The sequence below is a fragment of the Lampris incognitus genome, chromosome 6, assembly GCF_029633865.1.
Source record: "Lampris incognitus isolate fLamInc1 chromosome 6, fLamInc1.hap2, whole genome shotgun sequence".
Taxonomy (NCBI): domain Eukaryota; kingdom Metazoa; phylum Chordata; class Actinopteri; order Lampriformes; family Lampridae; genus Lampris; species Lampris incognitus.
The window spans coordinates 21,518,251-21,532,155 of NC_079216.1; the positions used below are offsets into that span (position 1 = coordinate 21,518,251).

Sequence of the window (13,905 nt, forward strand, 5' to 3'; positions counted from 1 at the left end):
TGTGTCTGTGTCTGTGTCTGTGTCTGTGTGTGTCTGTGGCTAATCTCGCAAACTACTGGACCCATGTCTGTGAATGTTCTCATTCATCCAGGTCATGGTTATCCAAAGGAGTTGAATCAAGTGCAACTGGACTTGGTATATATCCGTGAAGACGTTTTGCCTACTGGCTTGGTCTAGTTAGAAAGGCACAAACTGAGGAAGCCTCTTGGATGAGAGGCGAAACGTCTTCACGCATATATACCAAGTCCAGTTGCACTTGATTCAATTCCTTTGGATACTGGACCCATCAGCCTAAATTTATTTGTGTACAGGTATCACTGTATGATGAAGAACCTCTTGTGGTTGTGGTAAAAACCTTTGAAAAATTTTTGTTTTTGCTATCATCATTCACTCTCTAGCTCACTCGACCAAATGCTGCTCTCTCTCGCTGCCTGATCTAAGTCAACGGTGCGTTGTGCGACTTGCAGTTGTTGTTGATTCGGATTGGGCAGCGATATGATCAAAAGTTATTAAAAGAATTTTAATAATCCAAAAAACGTGCAAGTTATAAAGGAACAACTTCCTCTAGGTTGCAATCAAAACAGGAAGCGGTGCATATTCCATTTGCTGCCTGATCTGAGTCAACTTCAGGTGAGTCGTGCATGTGTAAGTGTAAACAGTTAACCCAGTTTTATTAAATTATGAAAATAAAGACAGGGTTAGGGTTAGACTAAAATGGTCACATAGCAAACCTTTTCTTTTTGGAAAGTACAAGTTCATATGGTGGCATTTGTGCGAGGGTCCACCTAGGAGGCTGCACATCCAGACTGACAGGCAATACGTTTTTATTAGGTTTTTTTTTTTTTAGCTTTAGCGCTGTCTATTAAAAAGCTTTTTTTTCCATGTTTCCCGTTCAGTTGACTTGGGCACTGCACAAAAGTCTTATAATGGCAGAAAAACACTTTTTCTGTCCGTGTGTGCATGTATCTGTCCACTGCTAATCTCACATACTACTGGACCTGTCAGCCTAATGAGTTTTTTGCACAGTTATGACTGTATGATCAAGGACTTCTCGTGGCTGTGGTGATTCAAAGCCTTTTAAAAACCTGTTTTATGCCGCAATTGAGTGCTAACTCCTCAGCTGTTTTTTTTTTCCCCAAGTCCGAGCACCAGAGAAGGGGAGGTACGCAGGCAGTGCCTTCGTATTTTCCCTTCTCCCGGTAGGTTAAAAAAGGGGTGGTTTGTCACCAAGTATCACCAGAAGGGGAGATACATCTGGCGAGGATTTGCACTCTACTGAGTGTACTCTTCTAGTTTGTTCTGTTTTGGGGATTTTTTTGTTATAAAAAGTGTTGGCTGACCAGCAGCTAACATATCCAAATACTTTGACTCATTTCATTGATAAATAAGCTCATGTCTCTGTCTCCTCTCCTCTGTACAACTACTTTTCCTTCACTTTCTCTACCATCACCACTGTTCATTTCACACCATTCACACTCAACCTGCTCTCGCTCTCTCTCTCTCTCACACTGTCTCTCCTCCACCCCCTGCCCCCCACTCTTCATCCTCCCAGTGTGTGGTTAATCTCATCAGTGAACTCCAGGAGCAGATGTGCAGGTTTCAGCAGGAGATCAACACTCGCATCCAGGAGAAACGGGCCCTGGAGGAGAGGGAGGCCCTTGAGGGGGGGGCCACACACCACCAAGCCCATGACCAGAGTCTCAAGATGGGCTTGGCTGGCTCAAATCTGTGCCTGTCTGACTCTGACCCGGGTGAATGCCGGGTACACAATGGAGGACAGAATGTACATGTAGGAAGACTTGATGGATGAACTCATCTTTCCCCACCACTTCCCCTCAGTTCCTCTCTCCTTCCTTCCTCTTCACTTCTAACCATACCGTACACCTGCTGTTATCTGGAAGTTTTCAGAGAAACATACTAACAACCTCTTTTGTAGTGTTTCTGCAGAGTATCTATGTGTACTGCAGTAAATGGGGGGGGGGGCACACTAGACTCTGGCTCATCGGGACTTTGACCTCTTCAATCTGTTTGCCAAATACTTCTATATACTTGAGGTGCAAATGAGACTGAATCTGAAACAATACAGTAACCTACCAAACAGGGATGGAGCGCTGTATCTAAAAAATGCAATGCAAATGCAAAAAGTATGCAAAATCTACAAAACTGATAAGTTCAGAAACTATGGTAAGGCCATGGTTGAGTTTTCACTTTCTGGAGGGAAATTTGGTCTGTACAGAAACGGAACTCTCCTTATCAGCTAGCTGGTGGGTGCTCCAGAAGGATCTAGGAAATAAAAGGAAACTATCCTAGTCAAGATAAACCACCAGAGAAATGATATTCACTTTCCATGCTCCTCAGGTGTTGTAAGTATCTGCAAAAACAGTTTAAACTCAGCTCTGGATTTGTTCTTGATAAGACCTTTAATCTGTTGTATCCTATGTCCAGCTGTTTTTTAATGTGTTTGCATGACAATGGTTCTTCCCTACTAACCAAGGTTCACATTGGTCAGTGTGTCCCAACCCTTACTAGGGTGCCAATAGCCATATGATAGCCCCTATATTTGTAATTAAATGCAATATGAAGCAGTGCATATTGCCATTTTTTGATGGTGGATGCAGAAAAAGTATTTTATAATCTACTATCAGTTATCCTGGGCCAAACAAAACTAAAATGAAAATGCCAATTGAATGGTCCCCCTCCCTGGAAAGTTGTCTTTTAGGTGAAACTATGCAAGGTTTGTGCAAAGCACTGGCGATAAATGGATGCTTTTGGTCAATGGCTTCACTGATTGTTGGTGGATCTCTTGTTCCAGTACAAATTGGATGTGTTTCATTCGTTGGTTTGGGTTCCCATGTTCGGCCTTTTCCTGCGTTGATAACTGCACGCCATGGTGTTTGTTTCAGGAGGATCCTAATTCCACTGCATTCGTCTGTATCTCCATATTAACTCTTCAGCCTGGGAGACCTTCCCCGTTAGTGCCCTGAATGTTGTTCTGTGTTGGAATGCCCCTTCCCTTATCTGTTGTTTCCCGCTGTCTGGTGATCTTGACAAGATTTCTGCTGATGTTGAAATTATGGGAAAATATGGGAAAATGCGTGCATTTTGTTAAGATATTTTTAGTTCTCAAGAGTTCCAGAGTAATTGGAGTTCAAAATATCTCAACTGTTTAGTGTTTTTTTTTTCTTCCAGTTTGACATCCAATGATTGCTTTAGTGCTGCATGAGTTAAAAGTTTTGTGGGTTTTGGTTTTATGTTGTCTCTAGGACTTAACTCAAGAAGTGAAGCAGCTAAAGAGCAAAGTGGAGGCGCTCGTGGGAGAGAAGAGCCAGTATGAGAGGAAACTCCGAGCCACTAAGGTACTCTGTACTGTACTTTAATTTACGTTACTTCAACTTGACATACATTTCTATGGTAAGTTTCTTCGTAACCAAACATGACCTACTCAAATCGTAGGCTTTGGTTACTCTGGTCTCTGGTGCCACATACTGTAGGACTGCAGATATTAAAGTGGTAACCATGACATACAGTTATGGTGTGTGTGTTTCATGTGCTCTCTGGTAGTGTTTATTTCATATAAGATAGCTGTTTTTATGATCATAACACTCCTCTACTGTCAGTTTTAGTAACTGACACTTGTGTCAGAATACTCCGCTGCTTTCACTGTCACGAAGTAGAGCAATTCTTTTCCGTCCTGCATGCTATGACTAATTTTTTCTCTAATAATAGACATCCCTCTTTCTCTGGTTGTTTGTTGAAGGATAAATCAAGGAACCTTAAATGATCATTTAATTCTGCTTAAAATGCCTCCCTCTTTCTCTCTCTCTCTCTCTCTCTCTCTCTCTCTCTCTCTCTCTCTCTCTCTCTCTCTCTCTTTCACTGCCTGTTTCTTTTTTTCTTTGCACTATGGCTTCCTTTCGCCTGTTTTTTGTTTTCACCATTCCCCTTCTCTCTACATCTCTCTGTTTCACTGGGCCAAACCCTTCTTCCCTAAGATGACCCTCCTCTTCTTTCCATCCCTCCTCTGTCCCCATCTCTCTCTCTCTCTGTCCCTCCCTCCCTCTCTGTCTCCCTCCCTCTCTCTGTCTCTCTCTCCCTCCCTCTCTCTCTCTCTCTTTCTCTCTCTCTCTCTCTCTCTCTCTCTCTCTCTCTCTCTCTCTCTCTCTCTCTCTCTCTCTCTCTCTCTCTCTCTCTCTCTCTCTCTCTTGCTCTCTAGCTCTCTAGCTCTTACTCTCTCCATGTGTGTTACCAGTCGCTCATGGCCCAGCTGTCCAGCCTCAAGCTGACTGTGGAGCACACACAGCTGGAGAAGCAGCATTGGGAGGAGCGCTGGCGCAGCGCACAGGTGCTTTCCTCTCCTCCCCCTCCTCTTCCTCCCTCTGCTTTTTCGCATCTTTCTGTTCTGTATTCTTTGCTTTTCTCTGCTTGTTACTCAGTCTTGTTTTTGAGTTTGTGCACCTGCTAGTATTTTGCCTTCCTGATGCTCCTCCTCTGTTTTGTTTCTCACATTCTGCGCTTTTACTTCCTCCTCTTCTTCCCCAGTCTCCTGTTTTTGCACTTGCAGTTTCTTAATTCCTCCTTATCCTGAGCTGCCTTGTATTTTTTTTTTTTTTTGTGATTGTTCATTATCAAGGTTGAAGTATGAGGCAGTAGGAGAGAGATGGAGTTAGAGAGAGAAAATGGGCAGAAAAACAGAACAAAATAAATTTGAGATGACTTTAATCAGACAGCTGATTGTTTCTCTTGTCAACTAACTGGGGTAATGGGGACCATTAGGATTCAGCTGGTTGCACCTGTACATTTGAAATTCTCTGTAGAATAGGGATCTGGATCTGGCAGAGCAAGCAGTAAGCTGTATCTGCCTTGTATCTATCAGACTAAGAAAACTGAAATAAACGGGAAATCCATTCATGGATCAAGCCAAACATTTTTTTTTTGTGACTGAAAGGTTCCATGAGTGATGTGAATATTACTGAATGTCATGAGCATCCATAGAGGAAGAGCTCCTTGCATGTTTCCATGTGTGTGTTTCATGTTTGTTCGTATGGTGAAGGGAACAGGGAGTCTTGTCCGTAAGCCAGAAGCAATAGAGCCTAAAACGTGTTCACTTGGCCTACCAAGGATTTAATTTAGGTTAGTGCATGTTTTAGGGCTGCACGATTATGGCCAAAATGATAGATCACGGTTTTTTATCACGATTATTCATTGATTTTACGGACATATACTTTCTTTTAAAATAATTCTGTGTGGTCTTGTGGGGAAAATGATGTTTGAAAGCATCAACTATTCATTTTAAAATGACCATCGATGAAACGGAATTGTCAGGCTCAAGTACAGCTCCACTGTTCTGCTTGACCATAGGTCAGTGGTAGTCGCAAAGTACTCGACAGCTGGGACATCCCTGTCTATTTCCCCCGCAACGTTTTGCATACAGCGCAGGTAATGCCACTTTGGAAAAATAATTGCATGAGGGGATCACATATGTGGCCAAATGGAGTGCGATTGCATTGGTTATTTCAGTCTGTTTTTGGGAGCTGGATGGATACGGTGACGTGCTGTACAGGGTTGCTGTTATGGATGTCTGAGTTGACGTTTGACAAGGATGGGGATTCAGTGAGCTAACGTTATTCTCCTTGGCCTTCATGCATTCATCGTACTGCAGTTTGTGGTGTTTTTTTTCAGGTGGTTGAAAAGATTAGTTGTGTTGCTTTGTGGCGCGCACACAATTCTACAGCACTCTTTGCATATGACTTGCATATGACATCACTTGCCCTAAATCCAAAATATTTCCAAACAAGGGATGAGGATCTGTTTCGAGGAACTAGCTCTTCACCTTCTGCTCCAGACATTTGATGTTCATTTTGCCCTTACTCGTCTACTCTGGACTGCAGCCGCAACAACCAGAAAATGTTTGCACAGGCTGCCACTGCAGGGTTGGCAAACTGTTCCCTTTGATCTAGGGAACAGCTGTGATTGGTCAGGTAGTTAGTTTAGGAAGTGCTTGATTTGATATACAGCGGCACGTTCCATGAGCGGAGCACGCATTTTAAATGTCAATATCGCAGTCGATCATGTTAATTTAATTGTGGGAAGCCAAAATAGTGATCGCAATTAATTGTGCAGCCCTAGTATGTTTACTGATCCCTGCAACCCCCCACCCATCTTTGTCAAAAACCTTAAGTCATTTATCCTCATTTTATAAGTCTACATGGATAAACCCATTAGCTGAACAAACACATTTTCTAAACCAAACAAGTACATTGAGTGTCATGGATGCAGAGCACAGCTCTTTTTACAAATGTCTTAATGATCTCATGTATGTTCTGTTATTAAAGACTTGTAGTTTTTTAGAGCTTGTCAGTGCATTCGCCACCTGTTGTCTCATACGTGTACGCAAAACACACACATACACACTCACCTAAAACAATCCTAAACAGTGGTTATATCACCTTTTTGTGACTAGAACAGTAATTGGAGGTAAGCCTAGTAGAGTAGCTAAGGCTACATATATGTTTATTAGCTAAGGTCGTGGGATAAGATTATTTACATCATATCTCAACAGGTCACAACATTAACATTATGAAATAGATGCTTTTGCATGAGTCAAACAGAGCATCCAGTCAGATACACAGAAGGTACCGCTGAAAGTGAAACTGAATGTCAGTTTGAGTGACTGCGTTTAAAGCAAGTTTCAAGAGGTGATTCTCATCTAAAAAGTGTGGTGTAACACTCTCATAGCACTGTTATGATGGGAAAAAAACTAACCCAGCCATTTTATATATTTGAACAAATTCACCATCTCCTAAGTGAAACACCTTTGTATGGTACACAGCCATGAAACTGTGAATCACAGCTTTGGACTGCCAGTATTTTAAGTTTTGGGTAGATTTCCTTATGTTAAAGGATAACGCTGGTGTGATTTTATGTTATTGTCATTGTTGACAAATGCTATGAAAAGACTAAATTCCCCCATATTTAAGTCTTTTCCATCTAGCCAATGCCAGACTTGGCTCCCAAGCCTACAGCAGTGGGATCCCATTAAAAAAAGAAACAAAGCTTCAGACTTACATGGTGTAATTCATTATTATGAAATACTGTGTTCCACTTTTTCCAAAGGTGATTTCAAAACACAGCCAACTGTTCCATTTAATAGGAAGTCTGATCTCATCTCATCTCATCATCAGCCACTTCTCCGGGGTCGGGTCGCGGTGGAAGCAAGCTAAGTAGGGCACTCCAGACATCCCTCTCCCCAGAAACGCCCTTCAGCTCCTCCTGGGGGATCCCAAGCTGTTCCCAGGCCAGATTGGACATGTAGTCCCTTCAGCGAGTTCTGGATCTACCTCGGGGTCTCCTCCCAGTTGGACGTGCCCGGAAAACCTCCAAAGGAAGGTGCCCAGTAGGCATTCTAATCAGATGCCTGAACCACCTCAACTGGCTCCTTTCGACGCGAAGGAGCAACGGCTCTACTCCGAGCTCCCTCCGGATATCTGAGCTGCTCACCCTATCTCTAAGGCTGAGCCCAGGCACCCTATGGAGGAAAGTCATTTCAGCTGCCTCTATCCCCGATCTCACCATTTCGGTCACTACCCAACGCTCATGACTATAGGTGAGGGTTGGAACGAAGACTGACTGGTAAATTGAGAGCTTTGCCTTCCAGTTCAGCTCCCTCTTCACCACAACGGTCCAGTACAACCTGGCCTCAGACTTGGAGGTGCTGACTCTCATCCCACCCATTTCACACTGGGCTGTAAGCCGCCCCAGTGCGTACTGGTGGTCGCATTCTGATGAAGGCAACAAAACCACATAATCTGCAAAGAGCAGGGATGCAATTCTGAGGTTCCCAAAATTGACACACTCCTCACTTTGGCTGCGCCTTGAACTCCTGTCCATAAATATCACAAACAGAATCGGAGACAAGAGAAAACCTTGGCGGAGTCCAACACCCACCGAAATCATGTTTGAATTTGTGCCGAGAATACGGACACAGCTCTCACTTTGGTTATGCAAGGACCGGATGGCTTGTAGCAACTGCCCCAGTACCCGATACTCCCACAGTACCCCCCACAGAGTGCCCTGGGGTACACGGTCGTCAACCCTCCAGGTCCACAAAACACATGTAGACTGGCTTGGTCAAACTCCCATGCCTCCGTCAGCACATGTGCAAGGGTGAAGAATTGGTCCATTGTTCCACGGCCAGGATGAAATCTGCATTGTTCCTTCTGGATCCGAGGTTCGACAATTGGTTGGTGCCTCCTTTCCAGCATCCTAGAGTAGACTTTCCTAGAGAGGCTGAGCAGTGTGATTCCCCGATAATTGGATCACACCCTCCGGTCCCCTTTTTTTAAATATGGGAACCACCACCCCAGTTTGCCACTCCACAGGTACTGTCTGTGACCTCCACGTGACACTGAAGAGGCGTGTTAGCCAAGACAGCCCAACAATGTCCAGAGCCTTCAGCATCTCAGGGCCAATCTCATCCATGCCGGTGCCTTGCCACTGAGGAGCTTCTTAACTACCTCAGAGACCTCTGCCAGGGATATGGGTGGGGCTTCCGCCGAGTCTTCAGGCGCTACCTCCTCCACTGAGGACGTGTTAGGAAATATTCTATTATTTATTATTTTAATAGGAAGTATTTTCATTATTTCAATGCTGTGCATTTGTATTTACTTCCGGTGTGGCAGGAGACAGAAACCAGACACTACCAATCCCACTGTTGCCATCGTAGGACAGCCAGTCAGAAACTATAACATTTAACGACAAGCTGAAACAGCCAATCACAAGACAGTATAATGTGAGATGCTGTAGTAAACAACCCAGCATGGTTGACGATCCAACAGTTCATCCAATGAGAAGTCGTGAGTATGCTCAGTGATCTCTTCACTCTCAAGTCTGCCAGAAACTATACTACTTTCTATAGAACTGAAAATAAATTGTTACCTTATAAAGTCTTTTCAGGAAAAACTAAAAAGCACACGTTGTTCACAATGATGCATTATAGAGGCCAAGGCACCAGCAGTGTGACTTTGTGTGTGACCCCTGTTGAATGCTTTGTTGAACACAATGGGATCCCATGGCGTCCCAGATGAGAGCTAAGTGTTAGATAGAAAAAAAGTATGTCAAGTGCATGAAGGAATTTGGTCTCTTCATAGCTTTTTCTGACACTGGGAAAACCATAAAATTACACCAGCGTTGTCATTTAAGATGTTATCCAGGTTCTCCTGTCCATTTGACAGATGTTCTGTAGGATGTTCTGTTTGATGTTCTGTAGGAAGCCTCTTTTAACCATGGAGTTCTTGACTCCCCTAGATACCAGTGTAGCCTCGTCATTGTCGGGCTGATTAGAAGAGGAGACTTCCTTTAACGTCATTGTGTGTTCTTCAGTAGTCTGTTTTCCAGCTATGTGTCTCCACTGTTTCATATTTGAAAAAGCATTCTTTGTGTTAGTTTCTTCTCTTTCCTGAAGTCCTCCCATGTCTTTTACCCACACTGCAAAAACATATTCATCTTGACAAGATGATTAATCTCATATTTGGTCGAAAGGTAATATTATTATTTGAAATTAGTGCAATAACTATCAAAACGGTAAGATAATTTCTTTTGCATCTGTGGCAAATAAACTTAACTTTCTTGACTTTCTCCCTTGTTTCAACATATTGATTAGTTGACAGAGAAAGGACATTGATGAAGTATGTGACTGAATTGTTTGTTCTGATTTTTTTATTTATTTATTTATTTTGCTGTACAGGCACTGAAATTATGTTGTCATCAGTGTTCTCAATTTCCCTGGGTTTTATATGTTTTCCTTGATTTCATGCCTCATTTTTCTTGGTCAAGAAGTGTCACAGTAAAGTGCTTAATGGGTGTTCCACTGACAGATTATTGATCCCTGTCTCTCTTTTATACACACACGAACACATTAGCATAGTTGGCTTAAATCTGTCAGTAGCGTTTTGCAGTTGTGTCGCTACACCAAAATCATTTATCACACTTAAGTCAATAAATTAAGCCAGAAATTTAAGCCATATCTCACTAGGTATAATTTACTGCATATTTCAGTCACTATTTTTCTAATCCATTCATTAACCAGCACTCATTCATCTGAGATGTTATTCACTTTGCCGTCTATTCCATCTCAATTCGTAGGCAGAGATCTCAGAGCTTCAGGAGCTCCTGGCCTCCAAAGATGCAGAGATAGAATGTCTACAGAAGCAACTGCAAGCCCAAGGCAGCATGGCTGCCAACAATGCAGAGAGCGGTACAGTCATCCTATGTACACATGTGTCTCAGTCAGTGTGTGTGTGTGTGTGTGTGTGTGTGTGAGAGAGAGCTATAAGTTATTGCTTTTCCAATTAACATCTAATCAACACATCCCTCCTCTTACGACTCTTAACTGACATATTCTTCACTCTGCTGCTCTCTGCTGTAGAGGAGGTGCATATCAAGCAGCTGATTGACAAATGTAAGGCGTGGCAATGACGTGTTTGTCCGATTTCCAACCAAACTCCCCTACCAGTTCAGTCACTTGACAATTAACTTTAGCATTTGTGTCACTGGATGTTCGATTCCAGTTGCATTTCGGATGGTATTCACTGACTCTCTGGCACAGTAGTTGTCTTTCTCAATAGTCTGCAATAATGTGACATCAAAACCCAAGACTGTGCACTTTTTCATTCCAATCAAAAACTGCTGGCTGAATTACCATCGCTCCCTCTGGTTGCACGTATACTACTTGGTGAAATCAGGTGGTCTTGAGTTTGGTTGGATAAAAAAGTCTGTATAAAGATGGCCGTCAATGGCACACTTTTTGAAGACCACCGGTCTCTTGGATAATGGTCCATCAGAGCGGTTGCTAGCAATAGTATTGTAATGTCACTCATACTGCATGTTTGAAGGTTGTTGTGGAGAGAGAGTCCTATTTAATTTTGTGTCACTCTTGGCTGTTTAAAGTCAAAATATTGGCTCAATTTTAATGTGAAACACCAAAGTCTTGGGTTGAGTGGCCACATGAGAATGTTAAAGGCTGATGACGGTTGAAGTGGCTGGGCGTTTGGTTTGAGATCGGTCCACTGCTCGAGTTCTGTGTTGTTGTAGTAATTATTCCGGCTCGACTAGGATAAACTCAGTAATGCATCACATCCTTTCAAATGTTGCATGGCTGACAAACATTAGGCTCTCTATGAGCATTTTACTCATGCATATAGCTGGACACAGCAGTAGCCATTGTTAAAGTCCCCCAGCTCAGTTTCATACAGGCCTGTTTGCTGGTGGGTTTTCATAGCATTGTTCATGGCTCAGCAACAGTAAAGCAGCATTGCAACAGGCATGGAAAACACCACATCTTCATCTACATGTGTAGCGGTCTGCCCGATGCGCTTTACATTGCACATGATGACCTGTTGTTTCAGCTTTTCTTGGGTGACTAGTGGACAAAGTCTCTAGAAATTGTATTGAAGACTCCCACACACTGTGCGATTTTGGCGGTCTTGCACATTTATTGTGTGTCACGCTTTATGACGGGGAAGAAGTAAAATCTTGATACGTCCCTCTTGTCAGACTGTAGGTTGAGATGGGAGTGCCATCGTGTTGTGTGAAAGGCAGCCGACATCGTCGGCCGTGCCCACCACAAAAGGGCGACTTGGTCCCGAGAACATTCAAAATGGTCTCACTGAACTAAATATAGTTGTATTAATGCAGGCATTTTTTTGGGGGGGGGGGTGGATTTTTCCCTTTTTTTCTCCCCCAATTGTACTTGGCCAATTACCCCACTCTTCTGAGTCGTCCCAGTCACTGCTCCAGCTCCTCTGCTGATCTGGGGAGGGTTGCAGACTACCACATGTCTCCTCCGATACATGTGGCGTCGCCAGCCGCTTCTTTTCACCTGACAGTGAGGAGTTTCATCAGGGGGATGTAGCGCGTGGGAGGATCACGCTATTCCCCCCAGGTCCCCCTCCCCCCCGAACAGGCGCCCCGACTGACCAGAGGAGGTACTAGTGCAGCGACCAGGACACATACCCACATCTGGGTTCCCAGCCATAGAACACGGCCAATTGTTGTCTGTAGGGATGCCCAACCAAGCCGGAGGTAACGGGGATTCGAACTGGCGATCTCCGTGTTAGTAGGCAACAGAATAGACGGCTATGCTACCTGGATGCCCCAATGAAGGCTATTTTATTTTGCCTTGGGCTGGATATTCTCCAAAAGTGAGGCTGAGGTAACATATCTCCAGTCATTTGTAAGGAAACAGGTATTTTAGACTAGGATGATGTTGATTGATTCCCTGACAGCAATACACACACAAATACACAGAAAGAGAAAGAATACTGAGTAGTGACTTCCTTTTGTTAAAAATAGCTTGATACTCTATTAATTACAGTTGCTAAAATATCATCATTTCCTGCCGTGCTCCTATTGTTCACTCGTGGATGTTGTCATAACAGTCATATCCTGTCAGACTACATGATCACGGCCCAGATTGTCTCTGTTGTCTGTCCTTAACCCGTCACACTGAAAGAGCTGACCATCCTTCACAACAACCCGTGTGTCATCGATTTGAACAATTTGTCTGAGGCAGCGCTAAGACGGCCAAAAACCCCCAGTGTATGGGGGCCTTAAGTCTTCTGCTGCCTCACTGCAACAAGCCAGAACACAGCCGCACTGCTTGAAAGGATGTTGAAAGAGCCCAGGTGTGTTTTTGTGTGGGTCGCATGCTGTCGTTCATTGTTGTCAGGTGAAAACATAACTTCTATGAAGTTACGCTTTGTGAAATAAGGAGAATGCCCTTATTTCTCACAGCTGCCATAGTTACTAAACGTAAACAACAACAGTTAGAGGCAGTTTTTAACGGGTGTGGTGGTCGTCATGGTAACGGTGTACGGCTGCTTGTGTTGTTAGTGTGTGTTTGTTCTGCTGGTCATCTCTGTACGCATGGCTGCTGTGTCTGTCTCAAACACATCACATCACTGACATGCCAAGATGCACAGATGAGTGGCTATGAACTATCGTCTAATGCCATATTTTTCCTGCTTCTCAGACCAAGAGTTGCAAAGGCTGAAGACAGGGATGGAGTCCTTGTTGGCCTCATGTGATGAAAAGGTAAACAAGTTCTTCTTCAGTTCTTTATCTTACTGAATACACTATTGATAGAGTTACAGCTCATTTTGTTCAAATGTGCCCCCATCTTAACTTCTGGGGTATCCCCCACATGTCAGGAGTTACAATACTGTATGATTAAATGAAACTGGATCCCAAAAGAAAGATCACTACTTTACTCTAGAGGTTTTAAAAAAATATCCCGTATTAAGACTAAATACTTGGAGTCTTGCTGGATTACAGGATCGTCACATAGAGGAGCTGACCATTCTGCTGGGGCAGTGCAAGAAGATGAAGGAAGTCATGGCACTCACACAAGGTGGACATCATCTGCTGTGTTTCTTTAAATATTCTTTTCCAACCTTTTTGTATTCGCTAATGTGGTTGCTCTGTGAATTTATTAACTATTAATTGCTCGATTCTATCTCTTAACTTGTCTCTCCTCTTTTCTCCTTTTCCTCTCTTCCTTCTCTCCCTGTATTCTGATGATACTGTGCTAATGATGCTAATGGTTAATGATGCTTTGTGCCATGTATTGTGCCTACCAGGGAGTAGCGAGGAGGAGCTGAGTGGCAGTCTAAAGCTCAGAGCACTCACACACAAGGCAAACTCTGATATCCTCAGATCAGAGGTAAGACACCACACATGCATTGACTGGTTAAGGGCAGCCATTTTTATAAACTGCCATAGTTAATTAGCACAATGAGTGGCAGTCAAAGGGCTTGTCAATATTCTGATCATCAGCATTCATTACTATGCACTTTGTTTCACAAATAGACGAAGAAAAATGTCAGACGTCTTTGTTGTCAAAAGAGATGG

The 13,905-nt window shown here is 43.4% G+C and overlaps 1 protein-coding gene across 2 annotated transcripts in view; it reads left to right on the top strand.

The window, feature by feature from the left end:
* Positions 1-13,905, top strand: part of ppfibp2b (PPFIA binding protein 2b) — a 186,647-nt gene that overhangs the window by 147,028 nt on the left and 25,714 nt on the right. For both annotated transcript variants that reach the window (XM_056282718.1, XM_056282719.1), the window contains 5 exons: positions 3,264-3,356; positions 10,141-10,252; positions 13,028-13,089; positions 13,330-13,405; positions 13,635-13,717. In XM_056282718.1, coding sequence (XP_056138693.1) covers positions 3,264-3,356; positions 10,141-10,252; positions 13,028-13,089; positions 13,330-13,405; positions 13,635-13,717 — 426 coding nt within the window. The remainder of the gene's footprint in view (positions 1-3,263; positions 3,357-10,140; positions 10,253-13,027; positions 13,090-13,329; positions 13,406-13,634; positions 13,718-13,905) is intronic.